General features: G+C 50.0%; 1 protein-coding gene across 9 annotated transcripts in view; it reads right to left on the bottom strand.

Moving 5' to 3' along the window:
- Positions 1-1,132: 1,132 nt before the first annotated feature.
- The window catches only part of Ikzf4 (IKAROS family zinc finger 4), a 45,772-nt gene continuing 21,796 nt past the window's right edge, over positions 1,133-25,108 (bottom strand). Inside the window, exons 2-10 of one of the 9 annotated variants that reach the window (XM_050128067.1) lie at positions 20,943-20,994; positions 17,035-17,184; positions 15,191-15,284; positions 13,918-14,022; positions 12,323-12,583; positions 10,950-11,117; positions 7,233-7,382; positions 6,498-6,629; positions 1,133-4,778 (exon numbers count right to left, since the gene is read on the bottom strand). In XM_050128067.1, coding sequence (XP_049984024.1) covers positions 4,015-4,778; positions 6,498-6,629; positions 7,233-7,382; positions 10,950-11,117; positions 12,323-12,583; positions 13,918-14,022; positions 15,191-15,284; positions 17,035-17,121 — 1,761 coding nt within the window. In that variant the 5' untranslated portion in view covers positions 17,122-17,184; positions 20,943-20,994 and the 3' untranslated portion in view covers positions 1,133-4,014. Of the gene's footprint in view, positions 4,779-6,497; positions 6,630-7,232; positions 7,383-10,949; positions 11,118-12,322; positions 12,584-13,917; positions 14,023-14,165; positions 15,164-15,190; positions 15,285-17,034; positions 20,995-25,108 lie in introns of those variants that run through there. The other 8 variants (XM_050128068.1, XM_050128066.1, XM_050128069.1 and 5 more) reach the window with 8 other exon arrangements.

Below are 25,108 nucleotides of genomic sequence, written 5' to 3'. Positions count from 1 at the left end.
GAACCACATCAGAAACTGGGAGCAAGAGAGGTGGTCCTCCCCAGGGAAGAGCACACCAATGGGTTATCCAGTGCCAAATGGTCAGCCCTGAACCATACATACGTGTAACATTATACAGACTGACCAGGCTATATCTAGGACTATGTATATGTATCTATACATATATATTATCCAGAAATACATATGTGCATACGAAAATGATAAGAAAAAAAGGGAGACTCTGAATTTGGAAGAAATCAGGGAGGATTTGGAGAAAAGAAAGAGAAAAGAGAGGGCTGGAGAGATGGTTCAGAGGTTAAGAGCACTGACTATTCTTACAGAGGTCCTGAGTTCAATTCCCAGCAACCACACGGTAGTTCACAAACATCTGTAATGAGGTCTGGTACCCTCTTCTGGCCTGTAAGCATACATGCAGGTAGAACACTGTATACATTATTAATAAAAACATCTTAAAAAAAAAGAAAGGGGGGAGCTGGAGGAATGGCTCAGAGGTTAAGAGCATTGCCTGCTCTTCCAAAGGTCCTGAGTTCGGTTCCCAGCAACCACATGGTGGCTCACAACCATCTGTAATGGGGTCTGGTGCCCTCTTCCTGACTGTAGGCATCCACATACTGAATATTGTATACATAATAAATAAATAAATATTTAAAAAAAAAAGAAAGGGGAAGGAGAAATGTTGTAATCAAATTATAATCTTAAAAAATAATAATTGCTGGGTGGTGGTGGCGCACGCCTTTAATTCCTGCACTTGGGAGGCAGAGACAGGCAGATCTCTGTGAGTTGAAGGTCAGCCTGGTCTACAGAGCAAGTTCCAGGACAGGCTCTAAAGCTATAGAGAAACCCTGTTTCGAAAAACCACACACAAAAAATTAATAATCCAGGCCTCCCATTGTGGCCCACACCTTTAATTTGGGAAGCAGAGGCAGGCAGATCTCAGTGAGTTCCAGCTCAGCCAGGCTACATAGACTCTGTCTCAAAAATAAACTTCTGCTTTGCTAGACCAGCAACTTAAGTGGTATTGTCTGGCTCCCCCTCCATCTTAGATTTGTCTGTACCTTGAACAGAGAAATAGCCATATGAAGCCTGTCCCAGAAGGAAAACAAGGCGAAGGGAGTCTCCAGGAAGAAAGAGAGCTGTTAAATTACTCGTGTTTATTTATAACAGACCTTCAGCCAGTACAGTACAAAACTTACAGTAGTATTTCTCCATTACACAAATATTTACTTACAGTATATTACATATATAAAATGCTTTGCAGGAAGTCTCAAAAGCTGGTTTAACTCCCTTTGAGGAAGGAGAAAACTCTTTAAAAAGAGGGAAGGGGGAGGGTAGGTAAGGAACCGGACAAAGAGAGAAGAGGTGAAGGGGCGAGGGTCAAAAGGGACACCAAACAGGCTGCAAAGGAACCTGGGGGAGGAGGAGAGGTGGTATTGCACTTGCTTCTGTGTTTATCCTATTTTTGATCTTCATAATTTCTGATTAAAAATATATATATGTTATTTACACAAGGAAAGAAGCTGCCAGAAGTATTACAAAATTCCACCTGCAGCTTAGACACCGACACACACATACACAAAGGTCTGGAAAAGTGTCTGTTTAGAAATTCTCTCCCTCCCCCCTACTTTTTTGTGGTGTTGTTTTTTCGATTAGTAATTAAAAAAGAAAACACCTCTTTTCTCTGTGTGGGTTTTGGTGTTTTGTTGTTGATTTTTCTTCTTTTTCTTTACTTTTTTTTTTTTATGCAAAAGGAGCTGGGAGAGAGCATGAGGATGTTTGAGGTTCCAGAGCTGGAAGGCTCTGGAAAGTAGGATTTTGTACCGAAGACCCTGGTTAAAGTGCAGTGATGGGCTGGAGAGAAACGGGGTGTCCCTCTCCTCCCTAGCACCTGGTCTTGGGGGCACAGAGTATAGCCTCGGAAACCTTCAGGTTTCTGGGGGTTACAGGTGCTAAGGCTGACTGAGGAAGGGAGGAAATGGGGTACTCAAAGGCTCTGATGCCCCAGAGGAACTAGTTCTTCTGAGGTATCCCCAGGTACACGGCAGACACACAAGTGGTGGGAGCAGGAAGAGGCTCAGGAGCCAGAACAGCACAGGAGAAGCACAGATACTAACCTCGGCTCTGCTGCAGTCCCAAGGTTGGTTGCAAAGACCCTTCCCTTCTCTCGGGACCACTCCCTTGGGAGCTCGCACCCCAGGCTCCACCTTTGGCAGCACCTGTTTATTGCTACTTTGTCAAGGAGGAAGAACCACCCCACCAAGCTCCTCCCTGCCAGTCTGGCCCTTCTGGGAAGCCATGGTAACACAGGAGAAGAAGGGAAGAAAAAGAAAGCTTTTCCACCCCACCCTTCTCATGATGGGGAGAGTAGCGTCTCCAGAAGGCTAAGAGCCCCAGTCCCAGGATCCTGATCTAGCCAACCCTCTCATGCCTCTCCATGTCCCTAATAGGGAATGAGAAAAGGAGAGAGGCAAAAGAGCCAACCGAGGAAGGGCACGTGGAAAGAAAGATGGAGGGAAAGGGAGAGAGAGAAGAGAAGACCAAGACTTATAACTTATGAGGTGCTGTGTTTGGTTTCTACTTTTTTTTTCTTATTTTCTTTAAACATAGAAAAAACAGCCTTTGGTTTGAATCTCAAAGAAGCAGAGAGTGGGATGGCTGTGGCCTTGGCAGGGAACTCTTTATAGAGAGAGCCGTGCAGTGGGGCTATGACTTCTCCTGCACGGTCTCATGAATCCTCGATTATCCAGAACCAGGGGCTCTGCAACCACCAGAGAGGGGCAGTGAAGGGTGGCTCCCAGTTAGCTGAGTCCATCCCATCCTTGCTAGAACAAGGGCGGATTGGTCGACGGGCACATACATGCCATTCATCCTGGGACAATTTTTGGTTACACTGAAAATTAGCAGGGAGAAGAGACACATTCCTTTCTCCTTGCCACTGATAATAAGAGGGCCCGGAGCCTGGGAATGAGACGGTGGATCCTGCTGGGAGGGAGAGGAAAAGGCAGCATGACAGATGGGGCTGAGCCCCTGGTCACTGGGCAGTAACCCACCAGTTTCTCACACAGCGGGGACAGCAGGGGTCCCTGAGAGCCGAGGAAGGTCACTGGAGTGAGCAAGTTTGAAGGGTGGAGGAGAGACTTCTACCCACCCCCTTTCCCATGCCCTGGTTCTCAGCTAGGCTCCCCGTGTCAGGCAGGGTTGCGGACCTAGCTTTAGCCCCTGAGAGTAGAAAATGGGGGCGTTCCAAGAAGGGAAAAGCCACCAGTGAGGGACCTGGCAGGTTGAGACCAGAGTGGTGTGGAGGAGTGAGCCAGAGAGAGGGAGATCCTGAATGGAGGCTTAAGGAGCTTGCATTCCCAGGTGAGGTCAAGAGGACCCTCAGTCCACAGTTCCTGGAGAGTTTCTACAGCCCTCCTACTTCCCATGAGGAAATTCTTCGTTCGTGTAAGAATAGTGCAAGCTGCCTAAAGTGAGAGGGCACAAGAGGTATGAAGTACCAGGTCGGAGGGTCCCAGAGAGGAGATAATAATGCCACAGAGCTCAGGTGGGGCCGCTGGGAGGTATCAACATCCAAAGAGTCGGATAAGTAAGGGAGCGGATTAAAGCAAGAAGCTCGGAGTCCCTTAGTACAAAGAGGAGCTTCCAGGCCCTGGGGCTGTCGGAGTATGTGGGGTCGACAAGAAAACAAGGCTTAGAGCAGAAGGGAGAGTGAAGGAGTGGCCAGAGGTCGCAGTAAGTCTTCAAAGGCCATGGGAAAGTCATTAACAAACAGCAAATATGCCGGGAAGAGAGGGGTTCAGAAGGAGAAATATAAGCAAAAGACTGGTCTCGTCGCAATGCTTAACTCAGTCAGGGAAGAAGGGAACCGGCGAAGAGGGTCAGAGTCAGGTGAGAAGTGAGGTGGCCAGTGGGCGGGGCGACAACGCGAAACTCCTCGGGGTGTAATAGGAATCGGGCTAGAAACCTGTAGTGGGGCAGTGGATGGCAGGCTGCGGGCAGGTGAGGGGAAAGAGCTCGCTAGCCCACCTTATGTTCCCCCCGGACAATGTGGGAAGAGAACTCATACCGGTCCTGGCTGTGGTAACCACAGATGTTACACTCGAAAGGGTCTCTGAAGCCATGGCAGCCCATGTGGATGGTGAACATGACGTGGTCCAGGAAGAGGATGCGGCAGTGTTCACACTTAAACGCCTTCACAGGCTCGCCGCTCTCACCCACCACCCGAAGCACTTCCTTGGAGGGGCCTGGGGTGCCCCGCAATAACCCCTCCTGTGGTTTGGGGTCCTCTTTGGCATAGGCGGGACTGTGCCGGCCCACCACGATGGTGGGGGGAGGTTGAGGTGGGGGACCCTGAGGGAGGGACACCACCCCGCCAATCCGATCTTCGTGGTTGCTCTCTGTGTCTGTGGAGTCCTGGCAGCCATTGCTGGGGGATGCCCCAGGGTCAGTCAGAGAGCCTCGGGCCCGATAGAGAAGGGGACCTCCGTCTCCCAGGTCCTCGGGTCCCTCACCTGCTTCTCGGGACCCTGGAAGCTCCAGTCGGCTGGGGAGGGGCTGCATCTGGGTGTACACAGAGCTGATGACCGGCGTGAGTTCCGAGATGCAGTTGGTGGGTGGGAGGCGGAGGGGACGCAGATGCTCTGTACCCACGAAGGCTAGAGAACCTCCAAAACCAGGCTCTAGGCCATGGTGCGCCACCAACTCCACATCCTTTTCATAGCCACCGCCAGGGTTCACATCATAGGGGAGGTCGGAGAGGCTGAAGCGCATCTGCTTTTCGCCTGGGGAGAGTAAGATCTCGTCAGGACTAGGTTTGACTAAGCCCCCAAGTTATGCCCAGAATTCCTTCTTTGTTTTCTAACCATGGGGCCGACATCACAGATGCTAAGCACACATTCTACCAGGGAGCTATACCAGTAGTCCTAGGTAACATGGTTTACCACACCTCATTTACTTCCCAGAGGGTCAGGTCCGAGGCAAACTGGCGTCTAGGGCAAGGTGTCTCTATGAAGTTTCAGATCTTCAGCGAGAGCTTGCCGTTTGCAGGTCAGAGAACCACATGTTCGCTTCCTCTCACCGGCTCTAAGGCCATCCCACACAGGCTGATCCTCGTCGTTTTCAAAAGATGGAAAAGCTTGCCTTTCCTGTGAGTCCTCAATACCGACCACTCTCTACTCTGTCTTTTATATGTGTGTGCATGACTGCATATTCATCTCTGTGCTGGAAGACGTGTATTTATGTGTGCATGAATGTGGGGTCAGAGGACAAGCTTGGGTGTCAGCCTCAGGAGCGCGGCCTTCCACCTCCTTTGAAACAGGATCTGTCATTGACCTGGAGCTCACCAATTAGGCTAGCTGGCCTGGCCAGTGACCCCAGGGCATCCTTCTGGCTCTGGCTCCCCAGGACTAGGAATACAGCACATGCCACCATGTCTGCATTCTTTTTTTTTTTTTTTTTTAAATATTTATTTATTTATTATGTATACAATATTCTGCCTGTGTGTATGTCTGCAGGCCAGAAGAGGGCACCAGACCTCATTACAGATGGTTGTGAGCCACCATGCGGTTGCTGGGAATTGAACTCAGAACCTTTGGAAGAGCAGGCAATGCTCTTAACCACTGAGCCATCTCTCCAGCCCCTGCATTCTTTTTTTTAAATATTTATTTATTTATTATGTATACAATATTCTGCCTGTGTGTATGTCTGCAGGCCAGAAGAGGGCACCAGACCTCATTACAGATGGTTGTGAGCCACCATGTGGTTGCTGGGAATTGAACCCAGGACCTCTGGAAGAGCAGACAGTGCTCTTAACCACTGAGCCATCTCTCCAGCCCCTGCATTCTTTTTTTTAAATATTTATTTATTTATTATGTATACAATATTCTGTCCGCATGTATGCCTGAAGAGGGCACCAGACCTCATTACAGACGGTTGTGAGCCACCATGGGGTTTCTGGGAATTGAACTCAGGACCTTTGGAAGAGCAGGCAATGCTCTTAACCGCTGAGCCACCTCTCCAGCCCCATGTCTGCATTCTTATGTAGGTTTTGGGGATTGAAAACTCCAGTGCTCATACTTGCAAGGTACACATGTCACAGACTGAGTGATCTCCCATCTGAGGGGGCATCTGAGAAGTGTGCCATCCCTCTTGAGCACCACAGAGACCACTAGGCTGCTTCTCCCCGCTAAATCCAATCACCAGACCCAAGCCTCTGGTCTGATAGCAATCAACGCTGTGACTGACTGGAGCCATGGCTTAAAGCTGGGGTCTCCTTTCCAACAGGGCTCTTCTCACCTACAAACTTCTCACTTTTTGTTTTGTTTTGTTTTGTTTTGTTTTGTTTTGTTTTGTTTTTTTGAGACAGGGTTTCTCTGTAGCTTTGGAGCCTGTCCTGGAACTAGCTGTTGTAGACCAGGCTGGCCTCGAACTCACAGAGATCCGCCTGTCTCTGCCTCCCGAGTGCTGGGATTAAAGGCGTGCGCCACCATCGCCCAGCTCACCTACAAACTTCTGTGGCGTGGAGCGCTTGCGTTTGGTGAGGCTGTTGGCCAGGCGATCGATGAAAGTTGGCCGCTCGGACGATGAGTGCAGCATCGAGTCAGGCACCATCTCCAGGTCACGCATTTCGTCACCTGGAGGGGAGGGGCAGGTGGTAGCCGGTGAGCATGAGGGCACCGGCCCAGCGGCCTTTGCCTGGAGAAAGCCGGCCACTCAAGGAAGGCCACACCTGTGAAACCGGGCTCTCTCTCTCTCTCTCTCTCTCTCTCTCTCTCTCTCTCTCTCTCTTTCTCTCTCTCTTTTGAGATAGGATCTCACTATTCAGCCCTGGCTGGCCTTGAACTCACTCTGTAGACCAGGCTGGCAATGAACCCACAAGGACCCACCTGCCTCTGTGTTCTGAGTGCTACAACTAAAGGCGCCGGCCACTATGGGCTCTTTGCCCTACCTAAAGCTCACTCTGATAACCCTTCAGACCATTTGAAGACTGATGCACACCTACCCCTTGTTCTTTGTGCTTTCTTTCCCATTAGACTGAAGATATGAATCCAGATTTCCTCTGTGTCTGGATCTCCCTTATAGACTGCCCCAGAGCTGGGCATTCATGGGGGTGCTTAGGAATGGGTGCCTGGAAGGTCTAATGAGTGCAACCTGTGTTGGCTGAGGGGCCAGAGTCACCCTCGCCTGCGCCCCCGGCCCCGCCCTCCGCTGCCGTGAGGTCCTCGCCACAGCCCCACCTGGCTGGCCGGCCAAAGCCTGGGCTTCAGTGCTGAGACTCTGCAGGTAGTTGTGGCACCGCTCCTTGTGCTCCTCCAAGGTGCTCTGCTGTTTGTAGCTCCGGCCGCAGTAGTTGCACTTGTAGGGTTTGCCCACTGTGGGAGAAGAGACTGTGGAGGAGAGAGCACAGGCAACGTGAGAGTAACTGCTGCCTGCACCTGGCTCAGAAGTTTGCAGCATGCAGGAGCAGCTGCATGCTGGCATGCAGAGGAAAGAATCTTGTTAGCTTTTTTTTTGGGGGGGGGATGGGGGAGTGGGGTTGTGATCCCTTCCCCAACTCTACCTACAGCGAAGAAGAGGTGAACCAAATGTGAGGAAGGGTGACAAGGTACAGCTGAAGGAGGGGACCCATGGCACACAGCTTCACACTGGTGGTGGGAGTCTAGATGCTCTGGCTGCTTCTGAAAGGAAGTGACGACCTGGGGACTTAGCAGGGGATCTTCCCTGTAAGTAAGCACAGCAGGCCCCACCCCAGGATCTCAGAGTCTGGGGCTCAGACTGCGGTTTAACCTTTCCATGCTGCAGGCGGGTGTAATAGCTGTTTATCAGACAAGGGGACTTTCTGCTCGCAAGCGCTCCGCTTTGGCTGGAGGAAAATTGGTGGGCTGAGGCGATGCAGAAATGAGAGCCCTTCGATCTGCCCGCGCGGGAGGGGCAGCGAGCGGTTGCTGGCCTTGACTTGTGCTTTTTTACCCTCGTTTTCTCTTCCTGGCCCTATACTGAGACACCGAGAGAGCCCCCAGAGTCTAACACTGATGAGAGAAAGAGACGAGAGCAAAAGGGCAGAGGTGACGGAAGAGGACAAGGAGAACGACCCTGTTCTAATTCCTGCTTTAAGAAGAACGCGTCATAAAGCTCTGAAGGAAAAATGGGGAAACTCAGACTGCAGCTTTGTTTAAACACCTCTCTCTCTCTCTCTCTCTCTCTCTCTCTCTCTCTCTCTCTCTCTCTCTCCCTCTCTCCCTCTCTCTCTCTGAGACAGGGTTTCTCTGTGTTACAGCCCTATCTGTCCTGGGACTAGTTCTTGTAGACCAGGCTGGCCTCGAACTCACAGAGATCCACCTGCCTCTGCCTCCTGAGTGCTGGGATTTAAGACGTGTGCCACCACCGCCTGGCTAAACACAACTCTTAGGAGGCACTTTTGTGTGTGTGTGTGTGTGTGTGTAGAGGAAAACCTCGAAGAGGAACAAGGTACTGTGTATCTGTGTTTATTGCTATCATTGATGAGGGAGGCAGAGGCATCGTTAGGAAGCTGGTGACTATCACTCGCCTACAGACGTCTACAGCTACAACTCAGTTAGCCTTGGTCAGCTGCTCTTCAACTCTAGACGGAGTGCGGAGTGCCTGCTTAAGGGATGAAGTGAGCACAGGGCCTCTCCTCTGAGACCCTGGGGGAAATGGTTTGACATGTCAGGAGGGGACTGGCCCTCTAACCCTCCTTCCTTACCCTGTGATTTGTAACAAGAAGCATCTCACAGAGATGGGACATACACATACGTCTGCTCTCCCCCTAGTCTCCTACGGAACAACATTTGGCATATGGTCAGTTGACGTTGTCAAGAGTTTGGGGGACTGCAGGACATGGTGGTACATATCTTTAATCCCAGCACATGGGAGGGAGATGTAGTTGGATCTCTGTGGTTTGAAGCCAGTCTGGTCTACATGGCAAGTTCTAGGCTATCCAGAGCTACACAGTGAGACCCCTAGAAAAAGAAGCACATGTTTGGCCATGGGGTCTTGATGGAAACAGGCGAGGCTATAGTCCACAACACTGATTTTTCTTCTCCATGGCAACGGTTTCCTTGTTAAACAAATGGGCAGGGCAGAGGGGGGAGCTTTAGGGCTGAGGCTGAAGCTCGGTTGATAGTGCACTTGCCTAGCGTGTGGGAAACCTTAGGTTCCATCTCCAGTGAATCACAGGAATGGTGGTGTGCCCTGCAATCCCAGTACTCAAGAGGCAGAGGCAGGAAGACCGGGGTCAAAAGTGAAGGTCCTTGGCTAAACAGGGGGTTTGAGGTCAGCTTGGATACATGAGACCCCAGTTCACCAAGCAGAGTGCCGGAAGTGGGGCATTTTCACCTGGAATTCATTTCTCACTCCCCTGCCTGTATCTGAAATTCTTATGATGAGCATAAGTTATGACGTCGCAGACCTCTTCTTCCACATGCAGAGACAGAGAGGTCCCCATTACGTGGGAGAATCGGAAGCGAGGCAGGATGGAGGAAGGAGAAGGAAAGAGAAGTTGCTTCAGTGCCTCTCTGTCCCTTTAAGTCCTACTCAAGAGGGCTTAGGAAAAGAGAAAAGCCCGTGGAAGATTCTGAGGCCAGACAATTAATTATTGTTTTGTTTTGTTTTCTGAGAAGGTTTGCTCTGTGTAGCTTTGGAGCCTGTCCTGAAACTTGCTCTTGTAGACCAGGCTGGCCTCAAACTCACAGAGATCCACCTGCCTCTGCCTCCCAAGTGCTGGGATTAAAGGTGTGCGCCACCACCACCTGGATCCAACAATTAATTCTTTACCCTCTTTCTTCTCCTCAACCCTCAGCTCCCTTCTCCTTGCCAGTTCAATCCAACCAGGAGTCCAAAACTTAGTAAAACACCCAGAAAGAGGGTCTGGAGAGATGATGGCTCAGTGGTTAAGAGAACTGGCTGTTCTCCTGGAGGACTCAATTCCCAGCACCCACATGGCAGCTCACAACTGTCTGTAGCTCCAAGATTGACACTCTCACAAGATATATATGTACATATTTTTACATAAAAGTAAAAATAAATAAGTTATTTAAAAAAACACCCAGAAAGCCCTGTTTCTCCAGTTCCTTCCAAAATATTCCAATTCAAAGTCTTCCATTTATTTCATTATTTTGAGAAAGGGTCTCACAGAGCCCAAACTGATTGAATGGCTGACCTTCCTGCCTCTGCCTCTCCAGTACTGGCCCCTGGGTTCCCTCTGGATTTGCTTTTGTCTATGAGAAAACCACCACTTCTTGGGATGCAGAGCAGAAAAGGGACAGTTCTTTCCTATCTGGAGGTCGCAGCTCCCTTCCTTCCAGTTTGGGGGCCCGTGGATATTCATGGGGAGCACTAGGAAGTGGAGGGGAGGGCCTCCGGTTTCCTGGAAGTAACGGGGGAGGAAAGATAGTCCCAGAGTGGGTCCTGGCACAAATGAGAGTGGGAAGGAGCCGCCCAGGGGCTCAGAGTTAGGGCGAGGGGGACACATACGGTGTTAGCAACTAAATGTTTAGAAACTAAACTAAACTAAACTAAAATGTTTAGAAACCAAAGGTCAGGGACAAGCCAGGGACATTAGCCATGCTCGTCACAGAATGTGGCAGTAAAATACCCCAGTGAATGCCAGGCTGTGGGGGGGGCGTGCGCCTTTAAACCCAGCACTCAGAACCGCAGAGGCAGGAGGGTCTCAGTGAGTTCAAGGCCAGCTCAGCTAGGGCTATACAGAGAAACCCTGTCTGGAAAAACAAAACAAAACAAATAAACAAACAAAAAAAACCAGTGAAGAGCCCCACAAATTCCTCCTGAGTCAGCTATCTGCGCTGGCAGTGCTCCGTGAGTGCTCCCAGCCCTCAGTGAAAGACATTGTCCTTCTCCAGGGCAGAGCGGGCTTGAAGCTCTTTTCTGAGCATGCTGGGTGCCCCTCTCTTTGCTCCGGCTGGAAAGCCACTGACCTGAGTGTGTGCGGAGGTGGCCGGTGAGTGCATCACGCCGGCGGCAGGCGTAGTTGCAGAAGGGACATTTGAAAGGCTTCTCGCCGGAGTGCAGCTTGATGTGGCGCAGCAGATTCCCCTTCTGTGTGAAGGAGGCCCCGCACTGGTTACAGTGGAAAGGCCTTTCCCCTGCAGGGGGAAGAACAGGTTCCAGGGGACTGGCTTGAGGTGTGTCCAAGGGAGAAGGGAAAGTTCTCTGAGCACACTGTGGAGGGCAGTGAGTGTCACACAAACCAGGCCTACTGTACAGAGGTCAGGTACCTGGGGCCCTCTTACCCTGGAAAGGTGTGGATTACAGGTGTGTGGTGTGAAAGCAGAGCAGAGTCTAGAAGACCTGCCGAAAGACTGGTACCCAAATACTCCGCGAAGCATTTAAGTAATTATTCTTTCTCTCTCTCTCTCTCTCTCTCTCTCTCTCTCTCGCTCTCGCTCTCGCTCTCGCTCTCGCTCTCGCTCTCGCTCTCGCTCTCTCTTTCTCTTTTGGTTTTTCAAGACAGGGTTTCTCTGTGTAACAGCCCTAGTTGTCCTGGAACTTGCTCTGCAGACCAGACTGGCCTTGAACTCCCAGAGATCTGCCTGCCTCTGCCTCCTGACCATCACCGCCTGGCCAACTAATGATTCTTTATCGGTAAAAGATCAGGAGTCCAGAGAAAAATGTAGAGTTCGATAAAAATCAGTTAAAAAAAAAGAAGGAAGAAAAAAGATGGGGAGTCAGACATTGCTAGGAGGTGACTAGGGACTGGTTGGTGGCTTTTCCACAGCTTCTCTGATCCTTCAGGTTGTTACCCCAATATCCGACTCCTCATCTTTTACTGATAAAAAACAATTATTTAAGCTTATCAGTTCAGAGTCCAGTTGTCCAGGGAGTTCACAGTCTGAGGAGGGTAAGCAGAGGCTCCCTGCGACACCGCCTTTTAAATCATGAGATGAGAAGGCCCTGGAACTCTGTCCCTCTTGGACTGACTATGGGCAGTTCTCCCCGACGTCTACAAACATTTTTTGATCAATCACAAGGCCTTAAACATGCGCCCCCCCACCCCTGATCTATACTGAAGCGTCAGGAATCCTTCTAGAGGCCCAATGCCCACTGTCTCTCCATCCTGAGCAGAGGAGTAGCTTCTTTGTCACAACGGCTGAAGGGAAGGGCCAGGAAGGTACAGATGTTCTGAAGGGTTCACATCCCTTTCTCTCCTTTGTCATCTAGAAAACATGCTCCTGAGTCACCCCCACCCCTGCGGCCGGTCTGGTCTCTTCAACTCCTCCCTACCAATGTCCTAGTGCCCCTTTGCGCCCCTCTGCCTCGTAGCCCCGGCCTCACCCTCCCGCTCACTCACCCGTGTGGCTGCGCTTGTGAACCATGAGCACGTTGGGGCCGATACAGACCATGCCACAGACATCACACTTGAGCTTGCCATTGGGCAGCCGGATGCCACCAGGGGAGTGAGGCTCTGGTCCACTTCCATCGCAGTAGCCCAGGGGCTCTGACAAGGAGTCCTCCACAATCACGCTGTCATCCTTATCCAGGAGCCGCTCGTCTGGCCCCAGCAGTCGGCTCGACTCCTCATCGCTGTACATCTCCACCTTGATGGAGTTGGCTGGGGGTCAGGGGACTGACGTTTAGAATAGGGACAGGCAGAGGGACAGCCACTTCCAGGGCAGAATGACACTTTGACAGGTCAACAGGGAGACTGCAGACTCAGAGACTTACAGTGTTAGGAAGGGCACTTGCCTATTTATTATGTCAGGTGTCGTTCCAGAACTCACCTGAACTGGAAACAGTCTTCCCCACCTACCACCCACCAGGCAACTAGAGTTTAAAAGAAAAAAAAAAGAGAGAGAGAGAGAGGAATACACAGGGTATCTCTGTCAGCGGGCAGAAGAGATGACTTAGAGGAACTCTGCCTGCATTCTCTTGTCATTAAGAAAGATGTTTGGTTGGGTGGTGGTGGCACATGCCTTTAGTCCCAGCACTCGGGAGGCAGAGCCGGGTGGATCTGTGTAAATTTAAGGCCAGCCTGGTCTACATAGTGAGTTCCAGGTCAGCCAGGGCTACATGGCAAGACCCTGTCTGAAAAAGAAAAAGGAGAAAAAAGAAAAGAAAAGAGAAAGAAAGAAAGAAAGAAAGAAAGATGCCTGGGTTGGCCTCGGGCAGGAAGCCAGCGAGTGACAGTGGCGGGAAAGTGGCCCTGGGGAGGCTGAGGGGACAGCAGGCCACCTGAGCAGAACTGAAGACGGCTGTGGCTTATCGTCCCCTATGAGACCGAACTCCATACCTCCATGCCTCTCCCTAGGAACCTGAGGGGACAGGGGACGCGGGAAGAGCTTTGGCACTCGCTCTGACCTACATTCTTGGCTATTTCAACCATTTAGAGAATGTCACAGATCTAGGGCCAGCTGGGGAGGGGCATTGGGGGGGGATCTTGCTTGGCAGGAGAGGGATAGGAGGGGGGGGAATCTTGGTACGGTTCATTTTCTACCTCTCCCTACCCAATGGCCACTTCTGTCTCCAGTTCCAGAATTTTTCTTTGGAACCATTATTCCCCCCTCCACACCCCTGCCCCCCCCCCAGTGTTTCTCTGTGTATCCTTGACTGTCCTGGAAAGCGCTCTGTAGACAAGGCTAGCCTTGAACTCAGAGAGCCACCTGCCTCTGCCTGCCAAGGGCAGGGACTAAAGGCGTGAGCCTCCGTGCCTGCTGGAACCTTTATCTTAATGTTACCCATGCGTCTTTTAGTTTCACCCCGGTCTGACATTAGCCGTTTACTCTTTCAGAAGCTAGGAGAACAGCAGGCACCGGGCTCCTTCCCACTTGAGTCCCCGCGCACGGAAGCAGGAGATGATGGGGAAACAGTGGCCAGGAGAAGGCAAGTTGAGGGCCAAACAAAACTGCAGCCACCCAGTGCCAGGAGTGGAGAGAGGGTCACACTTACCACTGAGTGAGCGGCTGGGCGAAGAGTGCTGGCTGTTTGGGGTGCTCACCGAGGGCCCCACTGGGGCCCCGAGGAACTCCTTCTCCAGAGATGAGTCCCCGCTACCTTGGAGGAGAGAACAGATCTCAGGTAAAGTTTGGGCTGGAGCCGTTACAGTCTACGAACTAATCTTTAAAAAGCTCCAGTTAACTATCGCAAGCATTTATTATATAGCCACGTACAAGGTAGGCCGAACAGGAGTACCCTACCTTGTGCCCCAGAGGCCTGGTGCCCAGTGGTGCCCGTGACTTCCGTGAACTCAGCAGTCTGGCCTACCCTACCTTTATCTGTGCCTGAGGGGGAAGAGCATCACCCGCTGCCCTAACTCTGCAGGAAGCGGGGCCAGGGCTGGGCGGGCCAGGGCAGAACAGAGAACAGGAACCCGACGAGAAGGCGGCATGGGACATTCTTTCCTATTGCTCTCTCTGAGGCTCCCAGTAGCAGCTTTGGAACCTGCAGGGGGCATCTAGAACTATCTAGAACCTGAGGATAACGCTCGTTAACCTAGTGAGTATATCCTTATGCCAGGCTTAGTCTGTGAGCTCAGAACGCACGTTCTCCTTCATGTTTTGTGACCACCTGATGAAACAGGGGCCATAGTATCGCTTTAATTCTTTGGATTAGGACATGCAGAAGAAGTTCACTACCTGCCTAAGTTGGGGTGGAGCCACTGACAAGAGTGCTGAGTCCTTGGCCAAGGCTTGGCCAGCTCCTACCTACTGGGGGTGAGTCAGGATCAACTTTGAGGAATCTAGAAAGTTTTCTAGCTGATCAGAGACTGATCCCATCTTTACCATTTCATGTTCTCTTGACAACTAAATACTGATGATCCTAAATGCATCCATTTCAACTTGTTGACCAAATACTTTATAAAAATGCCTTTTGCAATTAACGTCTTTTAAACATCTGATAACATACCTGGAAAACATGACTGTCTTCAAAACTACCCCCTCCCCACAATTCTCTGCACAAATATGTGCGTGAAATAAAAACACATGTAGAGAAACACACAAACACAGATCACATAGGTAGATACACATAAAGAGAACATACCTACTGGGGCAAACATCACAGCCGTCTATATTATCTGCTAATATAAACATGCATGGGTATATGCACAAAGGCCTAAACATGGAAGAGAGAGAGAAAGAGAGAGAGAGAGACCCTAAAATTCATCCCTAAAATCCACCTAGGTTAGCGCTTTACCCCGCTTCCCGACTATGCCCATACTTACTTTCACAAAATAAAGATTCCATTATAAAATGGTTGGAGTCCTGGGCCTGAGGCAAGAAATCCGGAACACACCCTCCTGAGGGATCCCTCTCCAGCTTTGGTTAGTGGGAAGAAAACAACCACTCAGGACTTTGGGACCATTTCCCCATTCACATCTTTTCCTAAAGTCCCCTTCCCCATTCTAGCCCACGGAAGCCCGAGGAACCCTGTTCACCAGCCACAGAAAAAGCCGTATGGCTTGAGTCCGACTTTCCCCAGCTGAGGCTCCTTAGGCGAATAATGGTTTTCTTTAAAAGTTGCCTGAAGCCAGCACCAGACATAAACCATGATGTGAGCAGCCCCGAACCATTGTCAATTCAGGCCCAGTTTTAACACGTGCCCTTTCAACTGAGTTTACTGCTGTTGGAAGGCTAGACAGGCTGGAAACGGCTAAGTCACGGTCCTCCTGCCTCGGCCTCCCCCGAAGCGCTGGGATGACAGACATGCACCACACCCGGCCTCTCACTCCTTTCCAAAGGCTGGTGCTGGCTTGCTCCAGATCACTCAACATGGGTAAGGAGGGACCTGTTAAAACCTTGGTCCTAAGTGATGAGGGAGCCTCTTGGAGATCCATATTGGTCCCCGCCTCCTCCTGGAGCTGAGGTTGCCTCTGAGCCTAGGGGCTAGCTAGCTGGGGGATACTTGGGGACTGAGAGGAAAGCATTCTTTGTGGCCCTCCCAGTGAAGGGCTGGAAACAGGAGGGAATGCAGGAGCCTCGAGGCGCACCAGTAATCACAGAGGCTCTTTGATGCTGGTGTCATCCCTAGGATAAAGGTGAGAGGGGAGAGAGACTCAAGTCTATTTTCAAGGCACTAAAATCTAAGACAGAATTGGAATCTGTGTCAAAGGCCAGAAGGTCTTTGTGGGGCTCCAGGGATTTAGATTTTTAGCCTGAGGGTTGACAGGGACAAAAGTCAGATTTGGGAAACTCATCAGTTCCCAAACCTCTCAGCCCCAGAAACCCCAGTGAGGGAATTTCAAATGCCTGGGACTTCCAAGAAATCTCAGACTGTCAAAGCCAAGAATTGAGGCTGCTCTCAGGTATCAGAGACATTTTCTTGGTCAAAGCCATCATGGATTGGTGAAACCCCCAGGGAGCAAAGCTAAATTGTGAGGTTCACATCAGAGCAGCTAGGAGGTGGGGAAAGGGCAGAAAAGAGGGAGGGAAGGGATCGGGAAGCAGTCTACCAGCTAAATGCATCTCACACACCGAAGGAGACCAGCCCTCTTCTGCATCCCTTGAGTGGTTGCCCCTGGGGAATAGCCTGGAGCCTGGCAAGCCTCGGCACCTCTCTGGAAGGGACCTCATCTTCCTGCTTTCTCTTCTTGACCATGGGCTCCAGGTGGCAGGATGCTAGCCTGCTCTCAGGGACCAGTGAGGACATGAGCAAAGAAAGACATCCATCCTCGGCTCTATTGTGGGCAGGAGGCTGAGGCCCCTCACACCTCTGTTCCAGGATGAAGCATCTGCTGTCAAAGCTCCTCTTCCTCACCTCAGGTCTTTCTACTCTCCGTTCCCACCCAGGCCTGTTTCGGCATTCCACCCCTGACTGCTCTACCTCTGTCCCCAAGGCCTAGCCAAGATGTCACCACAAGCTCCCACTGTCCAAGTCACCGTCTTCGCTTAGCAACACCAAACACCCTTTCCCATCCTCCCCAAGTGCAAGGAGGAACGCCCCCTCCCCCGCTACACACACAGCTCCCATCCTTTCCCTCTCCTCAGGCTTGGGAGTTGTTACTGAATTGGCTCCCTAGCCCCATCACCCCCCTCCCCCCTCCGCTAGCCGCCTTCTGCCTGAACTTACATTATCCTTCCCTTGCCGGTGAGACCCTGGGGTGCGAACGCGGCCGCCGCCTTGGAAACGGCGAGGGAGTGCGGGTGGTGTGTGCATGTCTGCGTCTCGGTGGCAGGCAGGGGTGAGCCCAGCCACTCACCTTCCAGGAAGCGTGGATTCCTGGAAGTGAGGGGAACCGCCGTCATTTCGCAGGCAGTGGCAGCCGCACGGTGAGCAGGGGCCCACGGCTGCAGCCGGCAAGAACCGCTCAGCCCAGGGTGTATGTGCTAAGAGCCTGGCGTGTGTGTGTGTGTGTGTGTGTGTGTGTGTGTGTGTGTGTGTGTGTTGGAGAGAGAGAGGCGTGGATGTGCTTGGGGAGGGGGCAGGAGAAAATGTACAAGTGTGTGTGGTGGTGGTGGGGATGCTAGGCTACAACATTTCTTTTCTAAGACAGTGGAGGGGCGGGAGTGGAGGCACACAAGGAGGGGAGGCAGATGTGTTTGCCCTCCTGCCCAGGAGACAAAGAGGGACTGCACAACAAATGCTTGAGAGGGAGGCAAGTGTGTGTGTGTGTGTGTGTGTGTGTGTGTGAGAGAGAGAGAGAGAGAGAGAGAGAGAGAGAGAGAGAGAGAGAGAAGAGGCAGGCTTGTGGGGACGAGGAAGGGGGGGGGGTGTCCCAGGGAAGGCCCAATCCTCTGCCAGCTAGGGAAGCCAAGGCCCCAGAGGTCATGGGGCCCAGGACACAGGGGCAGCCTCCAGGCTCTAGAAGTGGCAGAAAACTCCACCCCTCCCACCCCCAACAGCAAACTCAGTCTCCTGTCCATCTCCTCCTCCTCTTGACAATCCCACCCGGGCCCCCCTCCGCCCTCAGCATCACAGTCTAGCCTGGCTAGTGGAGATCTGTGACCCTGAGCTCTTTTTGATCGCTGGTTCCCTGGTTCCGTCTCCCTGCCTCTCCTCCCTCCTGTGCCCCTGGGGCTCCAGCCGCTGGAGTCCTGGATGAATCTGTCCTCTTTCAGGATAAAGTCCTTGCTCCCTTCCCTTCCAGAGAAACTGCTCACTACTGAACTGACCTACTTTGGAAGACTGGATTTTCTGATTCCAAGAATCTGGGGGTGGGAGGGGCCATGAAACTTTGGGTTACCAATCCTTGCATCCTTCCCTCCTCAGGTTCTCCTGAAATGTTGTCCAGCACCAAGATACTCAGGGCAAGTACTGTTCCCTCAGACCTCAGCTGCTTGCTTGATTTCGGCAACTCAGTTTCTGGTTTGGGGGTTGTGGGGGTAGGGTGGGAATCTGTGCAGTAAATCTTGCTTTCCTCCCCCTCCTCCCCATGGGAATTATCTGTACCTTTAGAAAGGAAGGGGGCAGGGGCTTTCAGTAGGTTCTGTGAGGTGATAAAAATCCCTGAAGAACAGGAGAACTCCCCGTTTATCAGGGTGGCCAGTAAGGAAATCCATCTACCCGCAGGCAGAGCTATGATGACCCAAGAAGGGGTCGGTTAAAGGCTAGACATGGGGGGGGGGGGGAGGCAGCCCTCTGTTTCTGGATCAGCCTGGGAGGGGTGGGGATCAGTAATGGGTTCTTAGATACCTCAGTTGCTCCATCTTGGCCCTGTCTAGCCCTGAAGGGGGCACTCTTTAGACTTAATGTCAGTCCTGCCCTGACTTTTCAGAGGGTAGCTACTGACATCTAGAGTTCTCAAAACACACAGGCGCCATGGTTTGGGCTTCTTACTCACAAACCTTCTGTGCAGAGGCCACTTCTCAGCTAAGCAATGTCAACCACCTTAAGCAAGGAAAGCTAGGTTTCCTGGTGCAGCGAAGCAAATGATCCCACAATTCCCTGCTGGTGTCCACCGTTCTCCAGAAACACTGCTCACTGGGCAGAGCCCATGGGGCATGTCCCCTGCCTGCTCCCCAGCTTCTCATTGCCTACCATACGGCAGGAATTGGGTTTTATCCATCTGATGGTAACCATTCATCGCTAAATGCTCCATGCTCTTTTTGCTCAGTAGTATAGACTTGACCAAACCAGAGGTGGGAGAATTTGCTAGTTCCTCAGAAGGGCCTTTCTTCTTTCCTTCCTTTTTTTTTTTTGGTTTTGAGACAGGTTTCTCTGTAGCCCTACTTGTCCAGGAACTAGCTCTGTAGACCAGGATGGCCTCAAACTCACAGAGATCCGCCTGCCTCTGCCTCCCAAGTGCTGTGATAAGCTAACACCACCAGGTCTGAAGGGCCTCTTTCAATTGAATCAGCCCATCTGAACTGTGTCATTCTGCCCAGCATGCGGCAAGCACTGCATGCCTGTACCTAATCCAGTTTACATCCAGGAATCAGCATCTTTCTGTGATTGCCCAGATGAGGACCATGGGTTTTAGGTGTGTCTGACTGGCTCTGTGATTGCCCAGATGAGGACCATGGGTCTTAGGTGTGTCTGACTGACTCTGTGATTGCCCAGATGAGGACCATGGGTCTTAGGTGTGTCTGACTGACTTTGCTATTTCCATCAGTGCAGGTCAACAATCCCTCCATTGGTTCCACTTTAAACAAAATTAGTAAAAACACCTTATAGTTCATTTCCACAGTAGTATCTGGACTTCTTTTATTGAGACAGATTTTTGTTTGTTTGTTTAGTTTGCTTTGGTTTTTCAAGACAAGGTTTCTCTGTGAAGCTTTGGAGCCTATCCTGGAACTCATTCTGTAGACCAGACTGGCCTCGAACTCACAGAATCCGCCTGACTCTGTGTTCTGACTCCTGGGATTAAAGGCGTGCGCCACCACCGCCCGGCTGAGACCTGCTCTTAATATGCAGTGTAAGCCTTGAGTTCATGAACCTCCTACGTCTAGCTCCTGGGTGCTGAGATCATGGCTACCACAGTCGCTGGTTGCTGATGCTTTCAGGTAAGGGCTGTGATACACCCTTGGCTGGCCTGGAACTGCTTGTGCAGACCAGGCTGGCCTTGAACTTATAGATATCTGCCTGCTTCTGCTCCACCTTGCCAGGCTCAGCCATTTTATTTTTAACTTTAGTTAGGATCTTGGCTCACAATTCTGGATGATTCAGAACTCATGATCTTGTGTTAACCAAATACTAGAATTATAGCTGCATGATACCATATCATACCATACCTGTTTCTTTGATCCTGAGACTCTAAAAGTTAATATATATGTATATAAGACATATATATATGTGATAGTACATATACACATATATATGTGTATACACACACCCATACAAATATTATGGTGGTTTTTTGAGACAGGGTTTCTCAGTGTAGCCTTGACTGTCCTGGAACTCGCTTTGTAGGCCAAGCTGGCTTGAACTCACAGAGATTCGCCTGCCTCTGCCTCCCAAATGCTGGGATTAAAGGAGTGTGGTGCCATCACTGCCTCGCCAATATTTTTCTTTTTTCTTTTCTTTCTTTGGTTTTTTGAGACAGGGTTTCTCTGTATAGCTTTGGAGCCTGTCCTGGAACTTGCTCTGTAGGCCAGGCTGGCCTCGAACTCACAGAGAGATACATCTACCTCTGCCTCCTGAGTGCTGGGATTAAAGGCAAGCGCCACCACTGCCCAGCCCACTTTAAGGCTTTTGAAGATGGTCCACTCTACTTGGATGGGACAGAATTCTGTTCTGGTGACCTTATAACACAGGAGAAAGAACCACATTTTCCTCCCACCCAATTGCTCTGGATCGTCCATTTTATAGTCCCCATCTTTATTCCGTTCCCTCTCCACGGTACAGAAAAGAACCACCATTAGGAATATAAGACCACAGGGGATTGCACACTACCTCCAAGCACGGCCGCCCTGAGGGGCAGCTGCGACTGACATTTAGTCAAGGAGAAGTCGTGTGCGGGGGCTGAAGGCTCTCTGCCTTCATCCACAGGACAGTGTCTGCTCCCACGCCCATCCGAACGGAACACACAGTAGGCATACCAGACATATAGGAGCGGCCATTGCAGTCTTCTATGTCCATCCTAAAAAGATCCTGTTGAAAGAGGAGAGACTGGCTGTTAGAGCCATAGATGGGGAAGGATGAGGTGCTTTTTTTGCTTGTTTGTTTTTGTTTTTTACATTTCGGAATAAATAAATCTAAAGGGACAGAACAAAAACTGTTTTTTTTTTGGTTGGGTTTTTTTTTTTTTTTTTGGTCCTGGGAAGTAGACAATGCATCCTGACTTATAAACGCAGAGATTTCCTTCAGCTCACGTTTTATCTATCTATCTATCTATCTATCTATCTATCTATCTATCTATCTATCGATCGATCGATCGATCGATCTATCTATCTATCTATTCGCTGAGACTCGCAGCCCTGGCTGGCCTGGAGCTCACTGTATGCATGCCTGTCTCTGCCTTGTAAGTTCTTTAGGACTCTTAAGCCTCTGAGATAGACACAGTCATGTTAGCTGAGTGGCTCTGGATTTTGGGGTGTGCCCTTGCTCTTCAGTGGGTTACAGTTCTGCCCTAGAGAAGCAAAGAAACAGCGTGGCAGAAGGGGCAGACTTCAGCTAAAGGGTAGGAGGGAAAAGAAGCTGAGTCGGATGGACCATGGGTGCCTGCAATGCCTACACTAGGAGGCGAGGGCTACAGGATCCTGGGTTCCAGGTCAGCCTGGACTATGTAATGAGATTTAGGTAGGGGGAAAAAGCCAAACTCAGTTATTTATAGGTATTTTTCTTTTGGGGTGTGTGTAGCAGAAGGTAGGGGACAGGAGAGAAGCCCCCCTCAAGATTCACTGACAACTCTGTTGAAGGTATAATAAACATTTTATCTACGTGTACTGAAGATCAAATCCATGGCCTCACCCATGCTAGGCAAACGCTGTACCACCTCTATGCCCCATGCCTAAACTTACAGGCTTTCGATATAACTCTGGCTGTCCTGGAACTTTCTATATAGACCAGGCTTCAGGCTGGCCTCAAACTCATAGAGATCTGCCTGTCTCTGTCTCCCAAGAGCTGAATTAAAGTCCTGCATCACCACACCTGACTCCCATGCCTAGGCTTTCCCTGGTTGATGGGTTTTTTTTGTGTGTGTGTGTGTTTTCACAGTGTGGAGACTGTGGTGTGTGAGATCGTACACCTCAGGCCCCTTTGCTATTGTCTCATACAGAGTAAGAGGTTTTCCTATTCATATTTATTTATTTATTATGTATACAATATTCTGTCTGTGTGTTGCAGGCCAGAAGAGGGCACCAGACCTCATTACAGATGGTTGTGAGCCACCATGTGGTTGCTGGGAATTGAACTCAGGACCTTTGGAAGAGCAGGCAATGCTCTTAACCTTTGAGCCATCTCTCCAGCCCCCCCACCTCCGGTTGATGTTTATTCTATTTTTTTTGTTTGTTTTTGTTTTTCAAGACAGGGTTTCTTTTTTTTTATTTTTTTGGTTTTTCGAGACAGGGTTTCTCTGTGGCTTTGGAGCCTGTCCTGGAACTAGCTCTGTAGACCAGGCTGGTCTTGAACCCACAGAGATCCGCCTGCCTCTGCCTCCCGAGTGCTGGGATTAAAGGCGTGCGCCACCATCGCCCAGCTTTTATTTATTTATTTATTTATTTATTTTTTTGGTTTTTTGAGACAGGGTTTCTCTGTGGCTTTGGAGCCTGTCCTGGAACTAGCTCTGTAGACCAGGCTGGTCTCAAACTCACAGAGCTTCACCTGTCCCTGCCTCCCAAGTGCTGGGTTTAAAGGCATGCACTACCACCGCCCAATTTATTTTATTTTTAAATTATTCATTTATTTTTGTTTGTTTGTTTTTCAAGATAAAATTTCTTTGTGTAGCCCTAGCTGTCCTGGAACTTGAGCTGTAGATCAGGTTGGCTCGAATTCACAGAGAACCCCCACCTCACCCGTCTCTTCCTACCAAGTGCTGGGATTAAAAGCATCTACCCCTCTACCACTGCCTCCTGGCTTCTTTTTAACTTCTCTCTCTCTCTCTTTCTTTCTTTCTCTCTTTCTTTCTTTTTGTCTTGTTTTTTGAGACAGGGTTTCTCTATAACTTTCAAGCCTGTCCTGGAACTAGCTCTGTAGACCAGGCTGGTCTCGAACTCACAGAGATCCACCTGCCTCTGCCTCCTGAGTGCTGGGATTAAAAGTGTGCACCACCACTGCCTGGCTCTTTTTAATTTTTAAAAATATGTTTAAATTTTGATTTGGTGTGTATGAGTGTTATGCCAGTATGTATGTATTTGCACCACATGGGTGCAGTATCTGAGAAGGCCAGAAGAGGGCAGTGAATCACCCAAAACCGGAGTTACAGATGTTTATGAGCCAACATGTGGGCTTTGGGACTGAACACAATAATTGCTCTTAACCTCTGAACCATTTCTCCAGCCCCACTATGTTTATTTTAAAGAAAAAAAAGTGCATACATCTGTTAACACTTAGGAAGAAGAAGGAGGAGGATCAGGGGTTCAAGACTAACCTCAGCTACATAGTGAGTATGAGGCCAGCTTGGGCTACATGAAATCCTGTCTCAAAAAATAAATAATTAAGAAAGAAAGAGTTGGTTTTTGTTTTGATTTGATTTTGTTTTTTTCTGTGTAGCCCTAGCTGTCTTAGAACTCAAGACGTAGACCAGGCTAGCTTTGAACTCACAGAGATCTGCCTGCCTTTGTCTTCTGGGTCCTGGGATTAAAGGTGTGGGCCACCACCGCCTGGTGAGAGAGAATTTTAAAATGCATGCTAGTTTGTTTTTGAGAAATTAAATAGCAGAGTATTAAACAATCAAGGTGATAATTTATTGCAGTGGAGTCCTTGGGAGGAGGACAAGAAAAAATTATATTTAGAGGTAGGCATGGTGGTTTATGCCTGTGATCCCAGCACTTGGGAGACAAAAATAAATGGGTCTCTTATTTCAAGGCTAGCCTGGTGTATGAAATCTAGTTCTAGGCTATATAGTAAGACCCTGTTGGGGGGGGGGGGAAGAGAAAGAGAGAGAGAGAGAGAGAGAGAGAGAGAGAGAGAGAGAGAGAGAGAGAAAACTGGGAGGTGGTAGCACATACCTTTAATCCCAGCACTCAAGAGACAGAGGCAGGCAGATCTCTGTGAGTTTGAGGCCAGCCTGGTCTACAATTGGAGTTCCAGGACAGCCAGTGCTACACAGAGAAATGCTATAGAAAAAGATCTTGGGGCTGGAGAGATGGCTCTGTGGTTAAGAGCCCTGGTTGCTCTTCCAGAGGACCTGGGCTTAATCCCCAGTGTTTGCATAGCTGCTCAAAGCTGTCTGTGATTCTAGTCCCATGAATCGCATGCTCTCCTCCAGCCTCTGTGGGCACTGCACACACGGAGCGCAGACATTCATCTAGGCAAACACTCTTACATATAAAATAAAAATAAAATCCCCAAAGAAAACCCAGATGTCCTCCTTGGAACTCCAGGGGCACTGCACACACACGGTGTACTTTACATACACGTAAGCACACATATGCATATAATGAAATAAATGCATCTTTAAAATAATCTATGTGGTGGAACTTTATTTTTAAATATAATTTATTTATCTTTATTTTATGTGTATTGTTCTTTTGCCTATATGTATGTCTGTGTGAGGGCGTTAGATCTTGGAGTCACAGACAGTTGTGAGCTGTTATGTGGGTGCTGGGAATCGAACTCATATCTTCTGGAAGAGCAGTCAGTACTCTAACCACTGGGCCACCTCTCCAGCCCCAGGAAATTTATATACATCCCAAATTGCTTTGCCACTCTCCTAGTAGAGATAAAAGCCTCAGGGGCAGCTCTGTAGAAATGAAAGTGAACCGAAGCTTGGAAACAACCTGCGATGCACCAGGGTCGGGGAAAGGTTTCACGAGCACAGGTAGATGACGGCGTGGGTTAGTCATGTTATCTTAAGGGAACGCGGTCGGGCTCACAGGGAGAAGCGTCTGCTTTCCTGCCCCTACCTTCTGCTAAAGCACGAAATGCAGGCTGTGTTTACTCTTGCAAAGCAATTCTCCCTTTCATCTCACCAGAGGTTCCTAGCATCAACCTTAGGGATCCTGGCGGTGTGGGAACAATTCTAAGATTATTTCCAACTCCTCTTGTCTTGACCTCCTGGGATGGTCTGAACTTTGGAACCAGAATTTTAAAACAAGCCACGGTT

Source organism: Alexandromys fortis, unplaced genomic scaffold (assembly GCF_014885135.2).
Source record: "Alexandromys fortis isolate MF-2015 unplaced genomic scaffold, M_Fortis_MF-2015_v1.1 scaffold_263, whole genome shotgun sequence".
NCBI lineage: Eukaryota > Metazoa > Chordata > Mammalia > Rodentia > Cricetidae > Alexandromys > Alexandromys fortis.
Note: the sequence above shows the minus strand (reverse complement) of the source record. Positions and strands in the feature narration are given on the sequence as shown.